The 23,626-nt window shown below is 47.3% G+C and overlaps 1 protein-coding gene across 5 annotated transcripts; it reads left to right on the top strand.

The window, feature by feature from the left end:
* The first annotated feature begins 1,365 nt into the window (after positions 1-1,365).
* On the top strand, positions 1,366-22,287 carry ZNF518B (zinc finger protein 518B). Of its 5 annotated transcripts, XM_027600398.2 has the most exons (5): positions 5,596-5,624; positions 8,377-8,468; positions 9,448-9,599; positions 14,761-14,902; positions 15,619-22,287. In XM_027600398.2, the coding sequence occupies exon 5, from the start codon at positions 15,822-15,824 to the stop codon at positions 19,065-19,067; it is 3,246 nt and encodes a 1,081-aa protein (XP_027456199.2). In that variant the 5' UTR covers positions 5,596-5,624; positions 8,377-8,468; positions 9,448-9,599; positions 14,761-14,902; positions 15,619-15,821; the 3' UTR covers positions 19,068-22,287. The 5 variants fall into 5 exon arrangements, with proteins under 5 accessions (XP_027456201.2, XP_027456198.2, XP_027456199.2 ...); XM_027600399.2 differs by lacking the exon at positions 14,761-14,902; XM_027600400.2 differs by lacking the exons at positions 5,596-5,624; positions 8,377-8,468; positions 9,448-9,599; positions 14,761-14,902 and adding an exon at positions 1,366-1,388.
* Positions 22,288-23,626: the final 1,339 nt, after the last annotated feature.

Below are 23,626 nucleotides of genomic sequence, written 5' to 3'. Positions count from 1 at the left end.
CATATGGCATAAATGAAAAATAAACCTATGTCTTTTTAAACCACTGAAATTTGGGGGCTGTTTATGGCTACAATGTAACCTAGCCCATCCAAACTGACGCAATAGCTAAATCACCTAGGGCTCTCAAGCTGAGCACCTCTTTCCGTCTTCGACAAAGTTAACTCATCTCAGTTTCAGATACTATTATTATCCCCATCATTTCCCAGATGAGAAAATTTAGAGATGAACGAGTAGAGGAAGAGTTAAGTGTCAATATTTGGACCTGAGGATTCCAAGTCTGCTTTCAGCTCGGGCCACTTCCACCAAGATAGTAGGCACTCAATTATCTTAGGTGTCTGTTGAGTGCCAGGCCCTCTCCTTAAGTGAACAAGACAGACCCATAACTTATTCCGTTGTGTAGAAGAATGAGAAGACCCAAGTAAACAAATAGTAAATGATTTCAGTTGGTTATAAAGAACATAAACACAAGGATGTGCTAGAGTGCGGGGAGGTGATGGCTATGGGAGATTAAACCGTTAGAAAGACCTCTAAGAAGGGGGTTTTTGAGTTGAGAGGAGAAAGATGAGAGACGTCCCAGACAGAAGGAATACATGCTAGGGTCCTGGGACGAGAGAAGCCCTGTGCATCAGCCCTGCAGAGGGAGCCAGCGTGGCGGAGCACAGGAATGAGAAGTGAGGAAGGGGTGCTGTGGGAGGTCAGGTCGTATAGGACTGGAGGGTCCTGCAAGGACTCTTCAGCTGGGGAGTGACTCCATCCCATTTGCTTTGTGGAAGGAGCACTCTGGATGCTTCAGCATGGATGAGAGTGGAAGCGGGGAGGTGAGGCGGAAGGCTATCACCGCAGCCTAGAACTGCCTCAAAGGACCAGGTGTTCCCCCCGCCCCCATCCTTTCTCAAGGGGGCGTCCACTGCATGCGGCGAGAACGCAGCCAGAGCCACGAGGGACCTGAGTTAGAGTACACCGCCCCCCCCCGAACTCCCCTACCTTGTTCCGCGGATCCCGCGCTGGGATGCCGAAGCTGTGTCCGATTTCGATGAACGTTCTAAACGCTCCTCTCCTTTTTTTGCACTCTCTTTTGTACCTCCCTCGGGAACCTCTTCAGGGACGGCCCTGTCCTATTCAGGCTTTGGCTACCCCTGGTTCAAGCAAGATACGCTGGCGGCTCAGGCCAGCTTGGTCCTGGAAGCCGGGTCTGTTCCGGGCCTGGCATATGCTAACCCTGGCGCGTCAGCGATGAACAAAATAGCCGTGACACGGACACGTGCGCTGGTGGAACTTACAGCCCAGAGGCGGGGGCGCACATTTACTTGTCAGTGTAAGAAAATGTGAAGACTGGGAGGCTGTGAATCATCAGGAGCCCCTTTGACCCCACTCTTCTGGATCCCCAGGTAGGCATTTGCCTTTGGTTAAATACCAACTTTGCAAACGCCGCTTGCGAGAGCGCACGCGGCTGGGCCGGGAGTCTCGCCAGCGGGAAGCGTCCAGCCCCCGCCGCTCCCGCGGCCTAGGAGAAACAAAAGCAAAGCAGCACATCTCGAAGAAGCGAGTCGCGGGGAGGGCGCGCCGCGGGCTGGGGGCGCCCAGGTTGCTGTGCCAGCCGCCAGGTGAGCGCAGAGCTGCCGGCGCTGGGTAGAGCTCTACAAGCGCGGAACCCGCAGGGCCGGCCGCGCAGCGACGCCACAGGCCTCCCGCGGTACTACAGCCCCCGCGCTCGCGGCGGAGGGGGCAGTGCGGGGAGGCGTAGAGGCTGCCTCGAGTGGCTCTACCGGCCGCGCATGCCCGGTGCGCTGCTCCCGGCTCCGGCGGCCCTACCGCGCGGTCCCGCGGGGATTCCAGAGGCGGCTGAGCAGGGCGGGTGCTCCCCGCAGTGCTGGGGAAGAACGCAGCGCCGCCAGGTGGCACAGCGTGTCCGGAACCCGAGCCTAGTCTCAGGCGCGCTCCTCCGCCCCCTTTTGAGTTGGCAAAAGCATCTCAGAGACCGGCAGTAACTTGCCCAAGGCCACACAGCCCGTACCAAGGAGTAACGGGATTGGTATTCGGACTCTGTAGGCTCCACCCCCTGCGTCCCAGGAATGGGAGGAGCACCGAATTTGAGTATTTTGGTAGTCCTATACGACCTTGGGGAACCTGAACAAAGAGGCCTTTTCCCCCTCTTTCACAGGTGAGCAAACAAAAGCTCAAAGAAGTGACTAGACATTCCTGAAATATTTTTAACAAACAAACAAACAAAAAAAGCCACTTCCTAGGGTCTCCTGTTTATGCAGTCTTGAAATGCCTGAGATTTACATGTCTTTGCCCGCCTCCGTCCGCTCCCCCCCACTCCAGCAACTAGCCCAAAGATCCAGACCTGGTTGTTAGAGACCTGGCCCTTTTCTGAGACACACTGAGGTCAAGTCCCTTCCTCCGCGAGCCACAGGGTCCTCACTGGCAGAATCGCCATAAATGACTCCCTACGATCACAATGTGTTAAGTGCCCTGGATGATCTAGAGCTGCAGCCCTTCCTTCTCTCCTTCAAACGTGTGCAACTCTGCACATCTCAGGGTCTTTGCACATGCTCTTTGTGTGAAGCTCTCTTCCACCTTCCCATGCTGAATCCTACTCATGGCTTAGAGCTCATCTTCAAAGTCCCCTTCACTGAGCCTTTTTTATCATCCTTTCTCTTGCTTTGCACTCCTTCCACACCACACTACCCAGTTTTTCCTCTCTGACCTCTAGCCCTCCCTAATATTAATTATATATATTCCATTAATTGCCTGAGGTCCACCACCCCCAGCAACAAGAATGCTCCCTGAAGGAGCCTGATTTTGTTCCTCGAGTACTCTATCCTCAGCACCTAGCTTGCTTGTGTCTGCACTAAATAGGTACTCAGTAAATGTTTGTTGAATGAACAAGTAAATGAACGGACATCTCCCAACCCTTATACTCAACGACTAGTTTGGTTCACACGTCTTCCCGCCTCTCTCCTATTCATTAGGCAATCATATCCAGCAGCGTGTATTAGTTTCTTAGGGCTGCTGTAACAAACAGAAATTTATTGTCTCACAGTTCTGGGGGCTAGAAGTGTAAAAATCAAGGTGTCAGCTGGGTCATGCTCCCTGGGAACGCTATAGGGAGAGATTCTTGCCTTTCCCAATTTCTGACAGCCCCAGGTGTTCCTTTGCTTGTGGCAACATAACCCCACATTAGCCTTGTCTTTGCATGGCCTTTTCTCCCTGTGTTTCTCTGTGTCTTCACATGGCATTCGCCTCTCTGAATTTCTTCTTTTTTAAGGACACCAATCACAGTGGATTAGGGCCCACCTAATGTCCCCATTTTAACTATGTCTGCAAAGACCCTATTTCCAGATAAGGTCACATCCACAGGTGTGAATTTGCATTTACATTCACTGGGGATCAGGACTTTAACATATCTTTTGTAGGGACATAATTCAACCTATAACAGAGATGATCAATGGAACACTGAAAAAGGATTTAGGCAAACTAATCAGGATGGGGAAGAAGACACAAGGGCAGCCGTAAATGTTGGACACGTGCCCTGGTTGAAGGTCCAGGTGAACTCTCCCTGCTTAAAGAGGCCACAATATGTCAACTTTAAGGGTTTCAATGGGAGTGGTCTCTATTCCTTCTTGGCCCTTTTCCAAGCTGGAAACACCCCCACTTCCAGACCCTCCACAAAGCATTTTATCTAGCTGAATGTGGGCTTCTGAGAAATGTAAATCTGTCGGGGACTGCACTAAGCCTTGACCTGCTTTCTCTTGTTTAATGTAGACAGTTGTGACCTGTGAGCTAGGTCCTATTGTTTGCTGAATTTTACATGAGAAGCTGAGGTTCAGACAGGTTAGGGAGCAGGCTCACAGCTTCTTCGTGCCTGAGCTGGGATTTATAACCGGCTCTATCGAACTCCAGAAAAATTGCCAGGAAAGCCAGAGGTGCTCTTTCATTAATTCTGTGTGACTCAAGAGGGAAGAATTGCAATGCATGAGTGGAAGTCACAAGGAGAGGCAACGATTCAGCTACATTTTAGGAAAAATACTCAAATGCTTAGACTTCTGATTCTCCAATACTTAGAATTAACAGTTTATCCTGATTTAGCTGCTTCTGCCACTACAGATTTCTAGGCAGGGCCCAGTTTAGATTCTCAGTGTCCTTCCCAAGCCCACCCCACTTTTGAGGGAGATGGAACTCTTTGTACATAAATGGGTTTTTCTGAGAATAGGTGCACTAGATTTTCTGAGCTGTAGGAGATAGAGGACTCGGAGGCTCCCTTATGAGGAATGAAGGTCGGGCCTTGCAGCAAAGAGCAGGAGAAAGAAATTGCTGCTGGTGGTCGGTCTCTGGGTTGACATTCTCTCTCCCCAGCTCTTCCTATTTCAGTGGTGGGCATTTCTGCCTCCCTGCTGGCCCTGTGGCTGACACTGTCTTCCTGAACTCCACTTCTCCGTGTTGAAGACCTGCCCTCAGCTCTGCATCTCCTCCCTGCTTCTGGCCAATGTCCACGCACCCTGACCTCTGGCCTCCAACAGGAAGTTGTTGGAAACTAGCCGTGCTCCTTCCGGAGATTTGAAATAAAATTTCAGCTGTTATTCCTGGAGAGACTGCGCGTCCGGTGACGCTGCTCCCTACCATAGTCTGCCGTTCCTAGGGAGCACTTTAATTTTGTAGGGAGCAGCATCTGAGTCACTGATTATTGGGACTGGCCCCCTTCTCTACTCAGAGAGGGGTCTATTCTAGGTACACTTTCTTTCCGGAAGGTCAAAAGCGCGCGTGTGTTGGGAGTGCAGTGAGGTTCCCAGAAAATGGTATTGGAGTCCAAGTAGCAGGAAAAAACACTGGCATTAAATGAGATCACACCATCTCCAGACTCTCCCAACAATCATTGTTTCGCCTGCTCCTCAACAACCACCTACGTGAGATAGATGAGGCTCTGGGCTTCAAGTATGGTCTTCCCCACCTTTAGTAATGGCAAGCAACTCCGAGCCTCAGAGAGGTCAGGCGATCAGGGGACTTCTTTGCCCAAGGTCTTGAAGCTAAAATGCAAAAAAAAGAGTCCGGGAGAGTCGGGATTCGAACCCGACTCAAGGCCATGTCATTCACTGCTGCTTTCAAAAGAGGAAGAATTTGGAGGCTGAAGAGCTGAGCTCCTTCCCTCACTCGCTGCTGGACTTCAACCTCCACGCGGGCAGGGAGCTACTGCGCCCTAGGCTTGTACCCAGCACTGGCACACAGCTGGCGCTCACGAACGGTCCTCCCGGGAGACAATGGAAGGAGATCGGTTCCCCTTTGCAGGAGACTCCTGAGCTTGCGGGCACCCAGCCAGAGCAGGGCCACTGCATGCAGTGGGTGTGGACGAGTTGGATCGAGCTCGGAGCCCAGCAGCCGGCCCGAGATGCGTCTCGGGCTCCCGGGGGCGCGGAAAGCCGGCGGGAGCAGGCGCAGCCTTGCGGACTACCGGCGCCGGCCGCGCCGCAGCCGAGCCTCCGCGCCACACTGCGCACGCGCGGCGCCGGCCCGACTCCGCCCCCCCGAGTAGGGACCTACAGCGGGCGCGGCGGCGGCGGCGGAGGCGGTGGCCTGCGGCCGGCGGTGTAGACGCCCCTTCCCCGGAGCCGGGATCCGCCGGCCGGGTGAGTGGCTGAGCCGGAGGGCGAGGGCCCCGGGTTCGCGCGCGGGAGAGGCGGGCCGGGACGCCGAGGGAGCTGCGGGGACCGCGCGGGGCGGCGGGGGGCCTGACGAGGCCGCGCCTGGGCGGGACGGGGTGGGCAGTCCGGGGCCGGGCCGTGCGGGCCGCGGCCCCGCGTGCCGCGCGGCCGGCCGAGCGGCCGGCGTCGTGCGGCGAAGGCCCCGAGGCGGGGCCGGGGGCGGGGCGGGGGCTTCGGGCCGGGGGCTGCCCAGACCCCCGCGCCGGGGCGGCGCCGGGGTGCGGGCCCTTTGTGCCGCCGCGACCCCCGCAGGCTCGTCCCCCGCGCGCCGGTCGCGACCTGCGGCGGCGGCGTGCGGGCTGCGGGGCCGCCGGTGTGGAGCCGCGGAGCCGGCCTCCTCCGCCCGCCCCCAGCGTTTTAAATGATGCATCTCTTGCGAGGATTTCTACCGGTCGGCTCCGAGCAGGAAGTGTCGTCAGGAGGCCATTTTTAAAGCCTCCTGCGGGCCTCGGAGGTAAGCGTTGACGTGGTGTGACTCTCAGTGGTTAGAGGAGACCCGGCGGCCCCGCCACGGCCGGGCCGGCCCCGGCGGACCACGCACTAAGCCCCTGCGCCCGCGCCTCCCGTCCTAGCACCACGTTGTTAGATGTGGACTCGCCTTGGATACCGTGTACCATTGGTGTGAGAGTGCCAACAATAAACTTGAAAACCGGACTGGCATTGTCTTTCCTTGGGAGTTTCGCGGCGTTTGCCCCGGGAAGGGCTTGTCCACCGAGGACCTGTGCATCTTTTGTGGGAGAGGGGAGTCAGGGGAGGGTGGATGGTGAAGGTTTGACTTGCTCCGATGCTGATCGCAGCCTTTGTGGGACCTCCCCATCCCAGCTGCCCTTTCTGTCTTGCGATCTGGGGTTGTTGGGCAGTTTCAGGCAGGGTGCAAAAAAGTGAGTATTTCTTCACCGGAAAGGGAAACCAAAGGAGAGAAAGAAAGAGAACACTTAAGTCCCTCTATGTAAATGTACCGCATTAAAATAACGCTGACTTTAAAAACTAGGATAATGAATAATTAGCCTAACATTAAACAAGTTAAAAAGTGAAATAGCACTTTGTCCTGTTTTTGAAAGTGTACACAGCTAAATTGTAATGTTGTGTTACAGCCTTTGAGGATTAATACCTAAGTTTAGAATTGAAGCCACCAAGAGTAAGACAGCCGTGGTCTCCAGGAGCGTGCAGTGCTTTCCTAGAGGAAAGGAGGGAGAATAGGAATGTATGTCTTACCCTTTCTCTGAGTCACGGATGCAAAGTTCAGCCCAGCTAGTGATGTATGTACACAGCAGGAGATACTGGTGGAGGGTTCTCGAAGCCCAGCAAATAGGTGTTTAGAAACCAGTATCATAAAGTCTCTTCAGAATGCAAGGAGAATGGTAGGCTGTTTTAATTGTTTGATATCAATGTTCTCTTTCACCTAGGACGCACTCTTTAAAATTATTTTTTATCCTAGATGTAACATAGCCTTGAAAAATAAGCCTTTTGTATGTGTCCGGTTTTGTTATGCTGATAACATTCATTACAAATGCATTTTGGAAAACAGACAAAGGAGGGCATTATTTTATTGAGCCTCCTCCCTGATACTATGTCAAACTCTGCCGATTTTTTAAAAATTAATTGATACCAATGTAAAGAAAAAAGAATGCCGTGATCTCCCCTGGTGTATTTGTCTTTAAGTAAGGGGATCCGGGTCAGTTTTTTGGGCAAGAGGAAGAACAAAGAATATTTTTATGGTTGTTGCCATGAAGGCTGGGACATTTCATTCATTCACTCATTTATTCATTCCTTCAACCAATTTGTACTGAGTGCCCCCTGTGCCATGTCCTATCCTGTTGACTGATAAACAAGGTCCTCACAGTGAGACTTCCCAGTCCTGGATTGTTCTCAAGCTGCCTGGGGTAGACTGCATTTTCTTTGTTCACGCATGCCAACCCAGCCAATTGCAATTTCCAGAATCCATCCTTGGATTGAAGGGTCCAGAGACTATGTAATCCAGATGTTCTCATCATGGAGTGGGGGTGGCGAGGCAGCAGAATCACCTGGGAAGAATTGTAAACCGCGTGCCCCAGCCCATCTCAGGAAAAGGGCAATCTGATGTATTAGGTCACCTGAGTCCTAGGAAACCTTTTCTTTTTTATTTTAAGTTCCTGTGTTCCCTGGCCACACATCCTTGCTTGACAAGTATCTTGGGGGCTCATTCTCCTTATTTTCTAGAAGAAAATTCCCCGGGGGCAACCTAGGCTTCCCAGACCCAGGACTTAAAACCAAGTGCCTGGCTTCTGCTGCAGGGCATTTTGTGTAGTACCTGGCAGCCTCGCAAGGTCCTGGATGTAGAAGCCTATGCCTGGGCCTGCAGGTGTGAGGCCAGATGGGGCTTGGTGCCTGAGAAGACAAGGCCCAAAATAAAGAAGAGCCCTGGAACTTGCCACGCTTTTGACTCATCTGCAGCTTGACAGCACCGGGCAGGAAGTAAGAACCATACTTGAGTGACAGTAGATGCTGTGACTTCAGTTCACAGTCTCACACAGCCTGCTAGCAGAAAGCAAAAGAATTTAGGTTAGACGCCAGCTGACCAATTCCATGACCTGGGAAAAGACACACAGCCTCTCCAGCTCTGTCATCTTAGAAGCAGCAGATAATTGAAGGTGTACTTTGAGGACTATTGAGGTAATGTATGAATGTGCCTCTGCAGCCACCCAGCACCCCGTCCACCTGACTTCAGTCAAGATGGTCCAGGATTGCCAAACCCAGCCAGCCACGGAGAGCATCCTGATCAGGTCACTGGTACGGCATTTACTGCTTCACTAAAACCACCCATTTATGACTGCTCTCCATCTCCCATTACACTCCTGAAAGACTGCCTGTGGCAGGTGGTGGGGCTAAAACAGTCCTGGTTTATGTTCATTGTACTCGCACACTGCCGGGCACCGTCCCAGGAACATTTACGTTTCCAAGAATCTGTAAAGTGTTACTGTCCTTATACACGTTACAGAGAGTATCAGTGATGACATTTCCAAGGTCAAATGGCTAAGCAAGGGTTGGACCCAGAGTCCGCTTGCCCAGTTACCCCACTACCCTCCAAGGCAGTGGCCTTGCCCCCGTCTCCAGCACCCTTGCCTGGGTGGGTATGTAAAAGATGGCACAACAATGCTCATAGTATTCTTGGCATTCCCACACACTCCTCTGCACCTGTAATGTCAGGTAGTGGTTCTTAACCTTGGCAGTACATTAGATTTACCTGGAAAGCTTTTAAAACTCCTAAAGCCACCCCCACACACAGTGGGGCCCAGGCATCATTATTTTTAAAGCTCTCCAAGAAATCTTAGTGTGCAGTAAGGTGACCATCCCAGTGACCTCCTTCAAAACTAAGTTTAACATCCTGGGCGTATTATGACAAGTTGGTCACCCTAATGCAGCCAAGGTTAATAATCACTGGTGTAGTGGGGGATATTTTTTCTGTGTTTGATTATACTTTTTATTAAACCCTTAATCCATTTCATCTGCAAAATTTGGTTTTTCTTTAAGCCAAAACAAGGTGGGGAGGAAATACAAAAATATATGTGTCCTTTACCCTAGGTGTGTGTTCAGTAACACACAGTTTTGTAATGTTGCTTGTAATACTCCTTTGTTTTTTACCTTGTATTTTTTTTAATGCTAACAAGAGTATAATTTCCCCTATGTGATAACTTACTTTGTTTTCTCATATAGTCTCAGTTAAAGAGCTTCACAGTGTCATGTCTGTCTCCAAATAACTCCTTTGTAGATGGGGCTGTGGAGGAGATCCTGGCCTCCAGCCCCCTGAGGACCTCCTGCTGCGAGTCCTTTATCTCATCTGGCTGATTTGTTAAGCTGAGTTTCTGCTGCTCAGGAGTGTCTCCGGATTCTTCTACATTCAAAGGAGTCTTACAAAAACAGGTTGACTTATTTCTTAACAGAACATGTACTGTTTGCCAAGCATAAGGTTACCTGCTGTCTGCATATACCTCTTCCTCACATCAGCATGTAAATTAGGCATTATCATTCCACTCTACAAGTGAGAAAACTCAGGCTCAGGGGAGGTTAACAGATCCAGAATTACACAGCTATTGTGTACAAAACCTAGGTTTTAAACCTTGTTCTTGATCTCCCAAGGTCATTGTCTTTTCCACTCTTATACTTTTCCCCTAGAAAGCAAAGGAATCAGAACAGAGGCTTTCTTGTCCAGCCTTCTTGCCCCATTCTGTGGCCCAAGTGTCACATTTGGTTTCAGAAGGAAATCTAGAATCCCAAAAGCGGTACATTTGTCAGCAATATTTGGAAGTATTTTTTGTCATTCAGGGGCCACCAATTTGCACTTTGGTTATTTCGAAGTGCAAGGTCGTTTGGCAAAAAGAAAATAATACTTAGTTGGTGTTTTTCTTCTTACAGAACTATGTACCCATTCAGTTCAGTTCTGATTCTTTGTAATGGTCTGAAAGAGTTCTCGCTGAGTGAGCTACCAGCTTCTTCCTAAATACCATTTTACCTGGGCAGTGATAACACTTTACAGGCCTAATGTTACCTTTTTTTCCCCCCCCAATCAGGTATTACTTGTCTACATGCTGCTGGGCACTTTGAGGTAGAATGCTTTAAAATTTTGCTTGCTGGGAAACATTTCTTGGACCGGTGTTTGCTATAACTAGACAAAAGGAACAGAAGAAAATCTTTGAGCACCTGTGCCATGGGCTGAGAGCTTTGCATATGTTCTCTTCTTTGGCTCTCCTAATTACCTTTTAAGTTTGACAATCCTAAAGCCTGTTTCCTTGCCTGACAATGAGCAGAGGGAATCACTTGCCTAAGGATCCAACAAATAGGGACAGAATCAGAGTTTGAACTGCATACCTTCCAACTCCATTCCCTTTGCTCTTCATGGGTACTGCAGCTGCATCCCCCCCCATCCTGGCAGTGGATATGGCAGAAGCCACATGGAAGGATTTCTGGAGAGAGCACCCTGAATCTGCTTCTCCATCCAAAAATGATAATGCAGTCAGTCAACTACTACTGACTTGGTGGGCATCTCTCACGAACAAAAACTAGGTGATGATGCACGTAGAGCATATGTGATGCAATTGGCTAGCCGCTTCTCACATTAACATCCAGCTTGTAAATGTTCATTCACTTACAGGGATATTTCACAGTTCAGCTGGGCTTGGAGAGGAGCAAGGAGTTCAGGACTAGCTCCTACATAAACCTAAGTTGTAGGGGATGCTCTGTATGTGGTTCAAGTATCTTTTCATGTTAGTCACTTTGCCGCTGAGGTTAGGTGATGGTCTTGACCCCAGAGGTAAACTGTGTTTTAGACTATACAATCCAGTAACTACAATTGAAATCATGACGTGAGATTCAGTGTATATTCTGGAAAGAGCAAGTGCTAGGCAGCGAAGAAGCATGTATTTTAGCCCCTTTGACTATTCATGTGATTGGCATGATTTCTTTCTCTATTTTCTTTTTTTAATAGTTTATGATGTGTAGCTTACCTAAGCACTATACGTCATATTATCACGTAATTTTCATGACATGCCTGTGACATAGGTACTGTTAACTGCATGTTTTACCAATGAGGATGCAGACAGTTGGCCCCAGGTCACACACCTAGAAAGGTATGGCACTGGGATTTCAACCCCTGTAAAATGATTCCAGAGTCTGTAGCTTTAAATCGTGTTACTACTTATTTCTCTTCTAATCTTATTGAGCATTTGACATTTTCAGTACTTAGAAATCCATTGCTTCCATCTTAATAAGAACTTCTACAACCCTCATGGTTTTTATAGGCCCCAGTGTCACTGACCTGGTGTCTGACAAACTTAATCTTTTTCTCCATCTGTCCACATAATAAATATAAGAAACCAGGGCAAGTGAGCTCAAAGTCAAAAGGAAAAGCCAGCAGCAGGGCATGCTGTACGGCCTTTCCCGAGGAAGAGACAAGACTCAGGAAGCACATTTGTGACACACCATGCACTTTTCGGGGTGTGTCAGTCATCTTTGGCAGATCCTGTAGATAATTCTGCATTAAAAAGCTCATTGCATGCTGTGAAAAAACAGACAATATTCATTGGACACTTGATTTCTTGTGTCCAGGGTTCATAATACTAAGTATTTTCTATGCTTTTGAGAACCCTCCTAAGTTATCTTTTTTAAAAAAGTAAGTTTCTAGTCCTAGGAGGTCAAATGCAGAGGTTTTGGAATAGAGACATGCATTTGAAAGGTAGGTCAACACCGAAACTGATGTTAACAGCAGTTTACTGAGTGCCCTTCTAGTGTCAGGCACGCACCACCTTTTATCACCTCACATAAGCCTAGGTTAGTTATCAGACCCCTGGGCAGCGGTTTGCCAAGACGACCCAGCTTCCCAGGTGGTTGGACCTTATGTGAGCCAGACAGCGAGTTGCACGCAGGGAGTGGGCTCTCGAGCCGGTCACTCAGGTGCAACGGCCTCAGATGGGCTCACATGCAGCACCAGCAGCAGAGGACCTTAGTTTTTCCCTGCCATTCACCACGTCCATTCACTCCTGTCATGGGGCCTGCTCAGGTCTTTCCCCTCCGCCCCCCACAATTAGCCACACACGTTACAAAGGCCAAAGAGATCATTACTTGTTTTGAAGAAACCTGACATCCTTGTCACCTGGACTGAGGAAGTGCTGGTGTAGAAGCACTGCATTATCTTGAGAATGGTTTAGAAGCCAGGAAGACAGTTGGAAACAGGTGACCGTAATTCAAACGTGGCCTAGATGTCTTGCCTCCCATTAAACATATGTGCTAATCACAGCCTCGCACTTCCTACCGGCACTTGCTCCTAAGGAATCTTAATTCAGAATAACTGGCGAGATAGTTTTATGGAAACACCTCTGAGCAGACTGCACTCCTTCGCCGCTGTAGCTGGCTTGATTCATTCTCTGGGGACATTCCTCCATCAGGATGCTCTCCACTTCTTGCCAAGTATGTGATCTTACCGTCCAGTCTATCTGGGATTTCAAGTTTTCAGTTTTAGGAGGAATGACACCTCCAAGTTTTAAGAGGACTTGGAAAGAAAATGGCAAAACTGCTTTCTATAAATTTTGAAGAATCCTGGAGGCTGGGAAAGGTGCTGGAAAACTAAAAATGCACAGTTGGAATCCTGGTTTGGGTGAGTCTTCAAATGGAGGAATCTCATCACAAGATTCTTGAGAATTTCTTAGGATTAACATGTAAAATGTTGAAGCAGTTGGTAAGCACATTGTGCCAGGCAAGTGAGTTACTTTCTTCTTTCCTCCCCTCTCTTCCCTCCCTTCTTCCTCCTGTCTTTTTGCCCCCTCCCTCTCTGTAGTTAGCAGGATTACAGGGCTGGTAGATAGCAGATGTGGTATCAACTGGTACGCAGATCTTTGGAATTGAGAACCGAGGACTAAATGAGAGAAGAGGTGTGCAGGTTTATAATGGTGTGCAGGGTCTATCAAGGGGGATGAGGATGTTTGTAGACCCATTCTCATCTGCTTGAGATTACCTGAGTAATAGCTTAGGTAATAGTTTCCCCTCTCTACAGCCTCCTGCGTGTACAGACTGATACTGGGGTTCGCTCAGTGCCCTGCAGCACTCAGTGTCTGACACATAATAGACGCTCAATAAGATGTTGAAGGAATCAGTATTTGTCCACCTAGTATTGCCAGTGTATTATTGACTTCTTACATTTGTGAAAGCAGATGGAGTGAATGAGAGCTGGGAATCCAAGCTAATCTCGCTTGAGATTACCTGAGTAATAGCAGAAGTTCTGCTTCTAGAAGTTCTGGTACTAGTAGTGTCTCGGGTCTCCCTTCACTAAATCCAGTTTACAACTCTGGAAAATGAAATGCATGTGAGCTACTAGTGACTCCTGAAACTTCCACCTGTTGTGTATACAAGGAGTGCAGTGGGAAATGGAAGTCCTTGTCTTTACCCGTGCTTACCAGCTTACATGTCCTGCCCTTTTCACAGTCCCCTTGCACAGGTATGTGTTTGAACACTAAAGGCAGAGGGAGCACCTTGTGACCCCAGGGGCCTCTGCCCACTTGCTGCGAGTCTGATTGAGTCCTAGATGCCACCAGGGTTCAGCTGCTTTTGAGAGGAGGCAGCTGTCTTTTGCAAAAGCGAAACAGGGAAAGACAACACTGCCAAAGAAAACAAAGCCTGTTGTTAAACATGGTTTGTTCTTATGGTCCTTTCAAAAAAATGCTTGTAAAGGGCAGGTTTTATGCTGGACTTGAATATGCAATAATTCTCTTGACCCTACGTTCAGACTGACTTTGCATGGCTCTTGGCCCGTGAGCAGTGTGCCAGAACGAAGCTGCCAATTCCCCCTCACGTTGCTGCTCATCATCGAACAGACACTCACTGGGTACCTCTGTCTGCCCCTTGACGCTTAGAAGCACCGTAAAACTTCAGAAGTGCTCTCTTACACTCGAGTATTTTAGTCATCGTGGCAGCGCTGTGGGAGAGGTTGGACAAGTGTCCTTCATTCTGATTGCCAGATGAAAACACTGAGGCTCAGAAGGCTTCATTGGTTTTTAGAAGATCATAAAATAAACCTGTTTTAGCAGATCCCCAACTAGAATTTTGTTTGGCTCCTAGTTCTTGTATGTTCTGGAGAAAAGAGTGTGTACTTAAAAGTAACTATTTAAAAAAAAAGAAAGGTAACTTTTTATAGAAGGTGTCATCAGCATCACCCATATTGTGGCACTTGCTGTAGGGACATTTGCGCCTCTGCCACCGCCTCTCACCTCAGCCCCCCGCGCTGCCATTCACACTCACAGACGCTTGTCTCTGCGGCAGCCGGGGGCTCTGTCAGGATGTAAATCACCTCAGGCCTCGTCACTGCCCCCGTCTCCGCCTCAGGTACAGGAAAAGCCACATCCTTACGACTCTGTGCTAGAACCTTCCTTGACCAGCACCCCCACTGCCTCTGAGCATATCGCCCTCTCCTTCCTCTCCCTCCTGTCCTTCATCAGTCCCCTCCCTTCTCCGCCTCCTTGCCATTCCTCAGGTGCTGCAGGCCCACATCCCACAGACCTTTGCCTTCCTCTGCTTGAAACTCCCTTCTCCCTGACAGCCGCAGTACCTGCTCCCTGGCTGGCCCAGGTCCCTGCTCAGACGTCAGCTTCATGGGAGGCCTGCCTGACTCCACGCCTCCACGTGCCAGCCGTGCAGCCTCATCACATACTTACTCCTTGTCCCCCTGGCCAGGCTTTATGGTATATTTTTATCAATTACTTATCACCACCCAAGAAATAAATATATTGCCTGTTGCCCCTCACTACACCCTCCTGAGTGTACAGACTGATACTGGGGTTTGCTCACTGCCCTGCAGCACTCAGTGCCTGACACATAATAGACGCTCAGTAAGATGTTGAAGGAATCAGTATTTGTCTACCTAATATTGCCAGTGTATTATTGACCTCTTATATTTGTGAAAGCAGATGGAGTGAGTGAGAGCTGGGAATCCAAGCTGCTAATTAGCTGTCATGTAGAAACAAATGGACACCTGAGCCAAAGCCCTGGCCCTCTCTACCACTTGATAATTTGTGTGTTTAAAAACTGAAATAGCATCCTCCTGTATGAAGTTTTATTTAGGCTAATATGAAATTATACCTGTGAAGTTGCTGGGATGCTCTCTGTGACACCTAAAAATAACTCTCACGTATCAAGGGCTGTTCTGAATGACAGCTGGTTTATGGTTGGTCTAAAGTGATGAGTTTTAGGGTGCTTAATTTAAAAATGTCTTCTATTTAGGCTTCTTATTTGCCATTTCTGTTGTATTATATTTTACTGGCAATTTGTGTTTAAGAAAATATGTCAAGATTTCACATAAAATTCAAAGGTCATTGAAATATAGAAGTTTGGAAATAGATTAAACCTTAGGTTCACATATTAACCATGCTTTATGATGTCTTTTTTTTTCCCCCTTTAGTGTTGCCCGGGATATCAGAGAATTGGGAACGATCCTATTTTGGGATCGTCCACCTACTGTGGTGGTTTATAAACAAGGATAACTGACTATGCCCCCCAGGAAGTCACTGGTTCTCCGCCAATTATGAAGTTAAATGAAGGATGGCCCCTAAGGATTTTATCATGTGAAGTCTTGCTGGATTTTCTGGCTTTCTCTTTTTAGAAATGCAAATAAAGAAGATGAAGGATATTGGACAGCAGTTATATACCACCCAAGGGAATAACGGACATAATTCCTTGACCATGTCACCCAAACAACCGAATGCTAATAGAGTGATTCGACCAGATAGACAAGAAGCGCAAGCTCTTTTGTGTCAAGGCTCAGAGGCCGAGGCTGCCATGATGACCATTGCTACGTGTGCAAAGTGCAAAAGTGTTCACAAAATCCCGCTTCAAGATTTGAAAAAGGGTACTGGGCCAAGCCAGAAGGAAGACAAATATGTTTGCTTCAAATGCAACCTCGGTGTGGCTACTCCCCATTTTCATTTTGTGAACAGTAATCCCAGTGCTACTCCTATAGGAAATAAAGCCGAAGCCATCGCTGGTTCCGTTAATAAATTTAAGGTAAGGAACTTTAAGCCAGGCAAATACTATTGTGACAAATGTCGGTTTTCCACAAAGGACCCTCTGCAGTACAAAAAGCACACTCTTCAACATGAAGAGATTAAATTCATCTGTTCTCACTGCAGCTACATTTCCTACACAAAAGGGGAGTTCCAGAGGCATCTGGTGAAACACACAGGCATATTCCCATACCAATGTGAGTATTGTGACTATGGTGCTATTAGGAATGACTACATTGTCAAACACAGGCGGAGAGTACACGAGAGGGTCGGGGGAAGGCGGCCGCCCAAAACTGTTGCCAAGCTGGAGCCAAGAAGAACCAACACATCGAAACAAAACACAGAGCTCTTAAAACCTCCCAATCCAAGGACTGCATTTCCAAATAAGTTGTCCGATCAACTCTCAAGGTTCTCCCTCCATACAAATAAAGACAAAATGCACAATATTATGTTGTTGCCTGAATCAAAGGAATACCAAAAAGATGTAGTGTGTATTCCGAATAAAGTGACCCTTTCGGAGCCCAACGAGGGCAGTGTGTTTGAGAACCAAAGCGTGGAGGTAGAAGTGTTGTCCCCGGCAAAAGAGCCGGTGCAGCCGGGAATGCCGTTAACAGTGGTGGCACCAGCAGAACTCGTCGTCCCTGCCAACTGCTTGGCCCAGTTGATGGATGTGAAGGTCGTCAACGGGACCCAGCAGCTTGTCCTGAAACTGTTTCCTCTGGAAGAAAGTAACCGCCCTGAAGCTGCTGGGGGTGAAGGGGGTGATTCTGAGCATATGACTAAAGAGAAGGGTTCGGCCGGACCAGGAAAAATGGTTTCTGCAAGCCAAACGAAGTCCCTGGCGATGGAAGGGCATGTTGGGAAACTGACAGGCCTTGATAATCTTCAGTCGTCAGTTCAGAAACAACTTAAAAATGTGAAGTGGGTCAGGTCTTATGATTTTTTCATGTCAAATTCTAGTGCGCACAACCGTGGAGAATCCCTCCTCAACCTGGACACAGTTGAGGATTTCCAGAAAAAAAGTAGTATGTATCCACATAGACCGGCTCTTCCTTCTCTCTCCTTGAAAGGTCATCCTCCGGCATCTGTAGCAAAAAACAGTGTTTTCCACAGTCTCGGCACTGCGTCCAACCCTTTCCCTTATAAAGCTGCTGTTTCTTTGGCTGAAGATGGAAGGAACCCGCATGGCGACTTGCAGCAGTTACTTCCCCGGGCTGTGTCACCTGCAACCATGTCCTTCTCTGGAGAAAAGCGCTTGTTGCCTCTAAGTCCCAATAGCTTGGAATCCAGAAAGGAGATCAGTATTCCTGTAAAAATGGTTCCCTCTCATAGGAAGTCAAAAGACAAGCAGATGGAGGAACCCAAGGCAGTTTCAAATACAGGCCAGATTTCCTCTCAGCCTAAAAGCGAGTACTTGCACATAAATATATCAGCAGAAGATAGAATCAGGTCTCAGCCACCCAGGGAGGAGCCTTTGGAATTAAAGAATCCTGAAAGGACTAAGGACTCTTTCGATGGTCCAGTCATCTCATCAGTATTTTCTCTGAGCTCTGGGTCTGAAAACGTCCCTGAGGGTGTTAAGTGGAATAGCTCAACGTCCAAGATAAAGTCAATTGAACTCTTGCGCAGAAAGATAGCTCAGTTAATCGAATCCTGTGGCAAGCCGTCATCTTTGTCTGCAAATAACGCACATCGCCGTTCTGTAGGGCAGGCATCAAAGGGAACTTTGAAAGCTGCTCCTGAAGGTATTCACGAAATCAACGTGTCATTTACTGGCCCTGGCTATTCCACAGGCACGCTCCCAAAACCTCAGGATGATGGTGGTCTTAATGGGCCGCTCACCCAACAGCAAATCTATCCACAGTTTATAGAAGGCAGCAGTGGGAAAACTGAAAGCAGAGTAACCAGGAACGCCCATGTTGCTACTCCAGTGTTGATCCCCAAAGGAGCTGTGTTGAGGGTTCTTAATTCTTCGGAAGACGCCCACATTATAGAGGCAACGTGCGAAGCACCCGTCAGCATACCTTGCAGTGAGAGCCAGTTAATAAAACCCATTCCGTTCTGCCCAGTGAGACAGACAGACTCAGACTTACAGTCTTTGACAAGTGAAAGCGGGCCAATAAACATGTCCCAAAATCTTGATATACCTCTTCGGCCAAAACCAAGAAAAGAGAGTGCTATTTGTGGCACCATGCCTAAAAAAACTAGCCCCTGGCACGGGCAACAAGGAAGCAGTGAACTGAGTAAGCAAGGCAAACTGCTTTCCAGAAGTCTTCCCATAAGTAAAAATAAAACCAAACAAGTGAACTCATCCAAGAAGAAAAGCAAAATCCAGGCCGATCCCAGCCACTATCTCAAGGATCCTTCAATTTTTCAGGTTGCAAGACAGCTTCGACTGATCGCCGCTAAACCAGACCAGTTGATTAAGTGCCCCCGTCGGAACCAGCCCGTCATTGTGTTAAACCATCCTGATGTTGACTCTCCAGAAGTCTCCAATGTGATGAAGGTAATCAACAAGTACAAAGGCAATGTCCTCAAAGTCGTCTTATCGGAGAGGACTAGGTGCCAGTTAGGCATCAGACGGCATCACGTTCGCCTGACCTACCGCAACGTGGAGGAGGCCAATCAGATAAAAAGGCAGATGATGTTGAAAATGAAACTTAAGAAAGTGCATAAAAACAACTACCAGGTGGTGGATTCCTTGCCTGATGACTCATCACAGTGTCTATTTAAGTGCTGGTTTTGTGGGCGGCTGTATGAAGACCAGGAGGAGTGGATGAGTCATGGCCAAAGGCATTTGATAGAGGCAACCAGAGATTGGGATGTTCTTTCTTCCAAGGGCAAATAAGTAAAAAACGGTCTTTGAAGCAAATTGTTTTTCTTACTTTTAGTTTATTCTAGTTTGTTTGTCCCCCGCCCCCCGACTCAGTAGGAGAAATACAGATCGTAGGAATGGGAGGACCGCTCATTCTTCAGAAACCTTGTAGGAATGTTGAGAGCCAGGAGTCTTAACCTGAGATAAGAGACTGGACCTTGGAAGGTATTGGAAGCCCCTGAAATAGTATGCACAAATCTATACACGCATTTTTCTGGAGAGAAGTGAAACTTCCAGATTTCCAATGGGATCTGAGACTTTTCTTTGTTTAGCACCCCTTCTTTCTGAGTAGGTACAAATTTTCTGTGATCTATTCAGAGGGGCAAGTTTAGAGTGTTTTACACATTGCATACAAAATGCTACTGAGGAATTAAACCCTATCTTGGTGTGCACATCCGTTTTTTTCTGCATTAACTCATGTGCTGCATATTTGGTACATAATGGAAATTATACTTTCTACTTTGTTGTCTTAAATTTGGTTATAGAAAAGTGGCTATTCTTTGAAATTCCTCACCCACTCGGCAGTACTCAGAATTGTTGTCTTTAGCACAGAGCATTGTGGTTTTGTTGGCCACTTTAAAGAATGATTCCAAGGGTTTGCCTGAGCAGTAGATGTTAGGGGAGGAAAGAAACATTTTTAAACCTTTGCTTTCTATTTGAATGTCCTGATTTATGACAGTTGGGGAGGAAATGTGCCTTTAAAAAAAAAAACAAAAACGGAGGCATGGTCACAGAGGGAAAATATCTAAAAGTAAGGCTCCTGTTTGCCCGTACCACCCTCACAAACATTAACCAATTTAAAATGTGAATGAACAGGCTTCTTACAGCATAGATAAAACTGGGGAAGACAGTTCAAGGTAGGATTGTGAAGAGACTTACGACTTTAATGTAACCATTAGTTTTCACTTGAGAACTCAGGCACAGACTGGGGGCGGAGGCTGAGCTCTCTCTCTCCACCACTTAGGATTTTGGACACTGCCCCCCAGCCCATAGCCTGCTGTCCCTCCGGCCATTACCTGAACCAGCTCTCCTGCGGAGTGACACGCTCCCCTGCTCACCTCCTGTCCCCTTCCTTTTGTGCCTTTGAGGCCCCCTAAGGCTTTCCCTCATGAAAATACAAAAAAACAGGCAGGAATCCACAAAATAGAAAAACATCCCACCGTCTTTGTGGAGGTTATAGAAACACTATTCCCAGTTTTCACCGGTAGTCACAGTCTGCTTCTAATGTATCTTCTCCACAGTCTTGTTCTCCTTCTCGCTCACCTTTCCTAGGTAGTAACTCTCGAGAACACCTGCTTCCCTCTCCACCAGCAGATGCCAGGACCACGGCTGGTCCACACAGCACCTTTGTGTGCATTAGGAAACACTCCCTCTGCACCTCCACCACCCCTTGGGCAGGTCGGTGGCCTGGCTGAGGGAGCTCAAGCTGGATTTCGTCCTTGCTCGCCCACTCCACCAGGAAGCGACCACCACGCTGAACACACCCGCAGGGCGGCCCCGGCTCTGTTGTCCTCACTTTAAGACTGCTCCTTCCTTAGGGAATTCAATAGTGCAGTGAATGAAACTGGGGGGCCGTTATTACCTGAAAAAGACTTGAGTGAGATTTCCATTTTGTTGGTTAGTTGGAACTTTCGGATTTTTTTTTACACGTGTGAAAGACTTATCTTCTGATAGGTGGGATTGTAATTCTTTGTAGTTGGTTCTCATTACAGATAATCAACATTTCTTATGTCTAATTGAATACATAATCATTAAGTTGGCTAATTGGTTAATTTTTATTGAAATTTAAAACTTGGGTTTTTTTATATGTGTATATATGCGTGTGTGTACACATATAAATATTTTTTACCATACGAAAACTGCAGTAGCTAATTTTCTGATTTCCTATTTTATAATGAAATTATGTGGGCTGGAAAAATATAAGACATTTTATATTCTAGAAATTATTTTGGAAGCACATTTTTATAATGGTGTGATCTCATTTTTAGAAAATGAAAGCACAAGTAAGTGATGAATCTGATTTATATGAACAAACGAGTAGAAACTCCTGAGGATCATTTCGTTGCAGTATTTCATCCCTTTGCATTTCTAGTTGGTGCTTTTTGGGAAATGGATCCTGTGTACCACTTCACCACATAGAGGGGAGTGCCCTGAAGTGTGAGCCGCGTGTAGATGTGTATCCTGCCGGCATGATGGAAGGCTCCCAAGACACTGAGAAGGGAAGGCTGTGATTTTTTTTTTCCTCCTCCTTCTATACCTCACTGCTTGGTAGCATCTTTCTCGAGAGGCTAGAGCATGACCTTTCAGGAAAGATGACCATGAATCAGGTCAGAGTGTTAAGTAAGTGTCCACATGAAATATACTTTGCAGCATCAGCCGCTTTTCAAGTATTACCTAAAAGTCCGCTTATGTAACTTATATGGAGCTCAATTTTATAAGTAGACTATGTAAGTTTTTTGGGGATTTCCAGAGCTACAGTACTTTTTTGAGGCATTGAGAAGGCTCCTGAAAACTCATAAAAAATGAGAAAGCAAAACATGTCTGTCCTCCCTATATGAAGAACTTTAGGAAATAGCTTGTTAACATGTAGGTAAGTGTCCTGAAACATTTCTAACAAAATTGGACAAGGTAGGGGTAGAATTGTGTTGAGTACTTACATACCCCATCTTGATTTTGAAGGACCTGTACTCACAATTTTTTATTAATAGTACTTACTAATAAAATTTTAAACTTATTTCTTAAGAGTTTCTTACTTTTGGGGGTCAGAAATGAGACCATCTTGTTATAGCTATGACAGAGTGAAAATTTTTTTAAAAATGACTCATAGTCTCATCATATTTTACCCAAATTTTTGTCCCCTGCCCAAAACATTTTGTGAGCCCTACCATGGGCCAAATGCTGTTTGTTAAACTAAACTGAACACAGTATATTAACCCTCAAGAGCTCCATCCCTCTTTCTTCACAACCTACTAAGTAAATCATCCCAGGAAACAAAGATGTAACATTGCTCGGCCTTTGGAATAATTTTTGAATCTGTAAATGTCTCTGAGCAGAAAACAAAACATTGCATAACGCGTTTTAAGCATTATTGTAAGTCCTGTGTTAACGGTGTGTTTGCTGCTCTGGTTTTGAAACACGTTTGTACATAGAGAAGTTGGCGTAAATTTTGTTAAATAAAGCAACTGTAAAATGTTCTCTGCCCTTTTATTTCAGTGTCGGGGGGCTATTTATTACATAGCCTCTCTTGCGGGGTACGTCTCTGAAACATGGAATGGCGTCCTTCCGTACAGCACAGGTGCCTTGAGTTCCAGCAGGGCATATTTTGGAGTCGATGCACTGCTGGTTAACCGTGCATACCCTGAAATGACACCAGGTTCCTTTTTTGTTTTGCTTTGCCTTAAATTCACAAGAGGTGCTGGTTTGGGCAGCAGTAACAGTTTTCATCCCATGTTCTGTAGCCTCATCAGAGATGGTATGTGGCCACTGCACCTGCCTTCGCTGTCTGGCCTCTCAGCTAGGAGGGGGCTGGGGAGGGAGAGTTGCCGAGCGGTTGACGAGCCTGCTGGACCACGTGGGCCGCTACACTGTGACGCCGTCTGTGCAGACATCCTCAGCTCTGGCTCCACGCATACCCGGGAGGAGAGAGGACGAGGGTATTCGGTGGGGGCCTGGTTCCCTCATCTCATCCCAAGGGGTCAAAAAGGGAAAAGGAGAAATGGACTTGAGTTTTGGCAGACCCTGAGGAAAACATGACTTAAAATCAGCAATTTGCTGTTCTCATTTGTTAGCTGAGAGGAGTTGTCATCCTCCATCCCATAGATCTAGTCTAATAAGTTGTCGCCTTTGGTTATTTAGGGGGGAATGGAAATCAAGTAAGGCAGTGGAAGCCTCAGGGGGGGTTGAATTGCATGTGGACGACCAGGGGTAGCTGCGGTGTGAACAGAGTAGGGGCCTGGGAAGAAGCTGATGTCCAGGCCAGAAAGCGAGGGAGTGGCAGTTGCTAAGCCACATTTTGTTGTGAAGAAAACGTCAATTCAAGAAAGATGAACGTTTACATGAAGATGAGCGAAGTAACGTGCAAGCTGGTGTTTTGGCAGGAAACTCCCTGGCATCTGTAAAGCTCTTTGCAACATGTAGAGCCTTTTGCCGCCACAGGTTACACTCAGTATGAATTGACTTCTTAAGGTTCTAGCAGGGATCAGATGCCTTAGGATGGGATGAAATAGCATTCCGAGGAATGTGCACTTCGTCTAGAGCAGTGCTGTCCAATAGGAATATAAAGCGGGCCCCATATGTAATCTGAACTCTCTAGTAGCCACATTTAGGAGAGGAAAAACCAGGTGAAGTTAAATGTTTTATTTGACCCAATCATCTAAAATACCAAAACATTTTCAATAAACATAAAATTGCTTGAGATATTTTGTGTATATAAACACACACACATACAAAGTTATATATATATATATACACTGTTTAAAACAAAATCTTTAGAAACCTGGTATGTATTTTCAACTTAAAAGTTTAAATTTTAA

The sequence above is a fragment of the Zalophus californianus genome, chromosome 2 (assembly GCF_009762305.2).
Source record: "Zalophus californianus isolate mZalCal1 chromosome 2, mZalCal1.pri.v2, whole genome shotgun sequence".
NCBI classification, from domain to species: domain Eukaryota; kingdom Metazoa; phylum Chordata; class Mammalia; order Carnivora; family Otariidae; genus Zalophus; species Zalophus californianus.
Note: the sequence above shows the minus strand (reverse complement) of the source record. Positions and strands in the feature narration are given on the sequence as shown.

Excerpts from the sequence above, each read along its gene's own strand:
- ZNF518B (XM_027600400.2), top strand. The coding sequence starts at position 15,822 with ATGCAAATAAAGAAGATGAAGGATATTGGACAGCAGTTATATACCACC.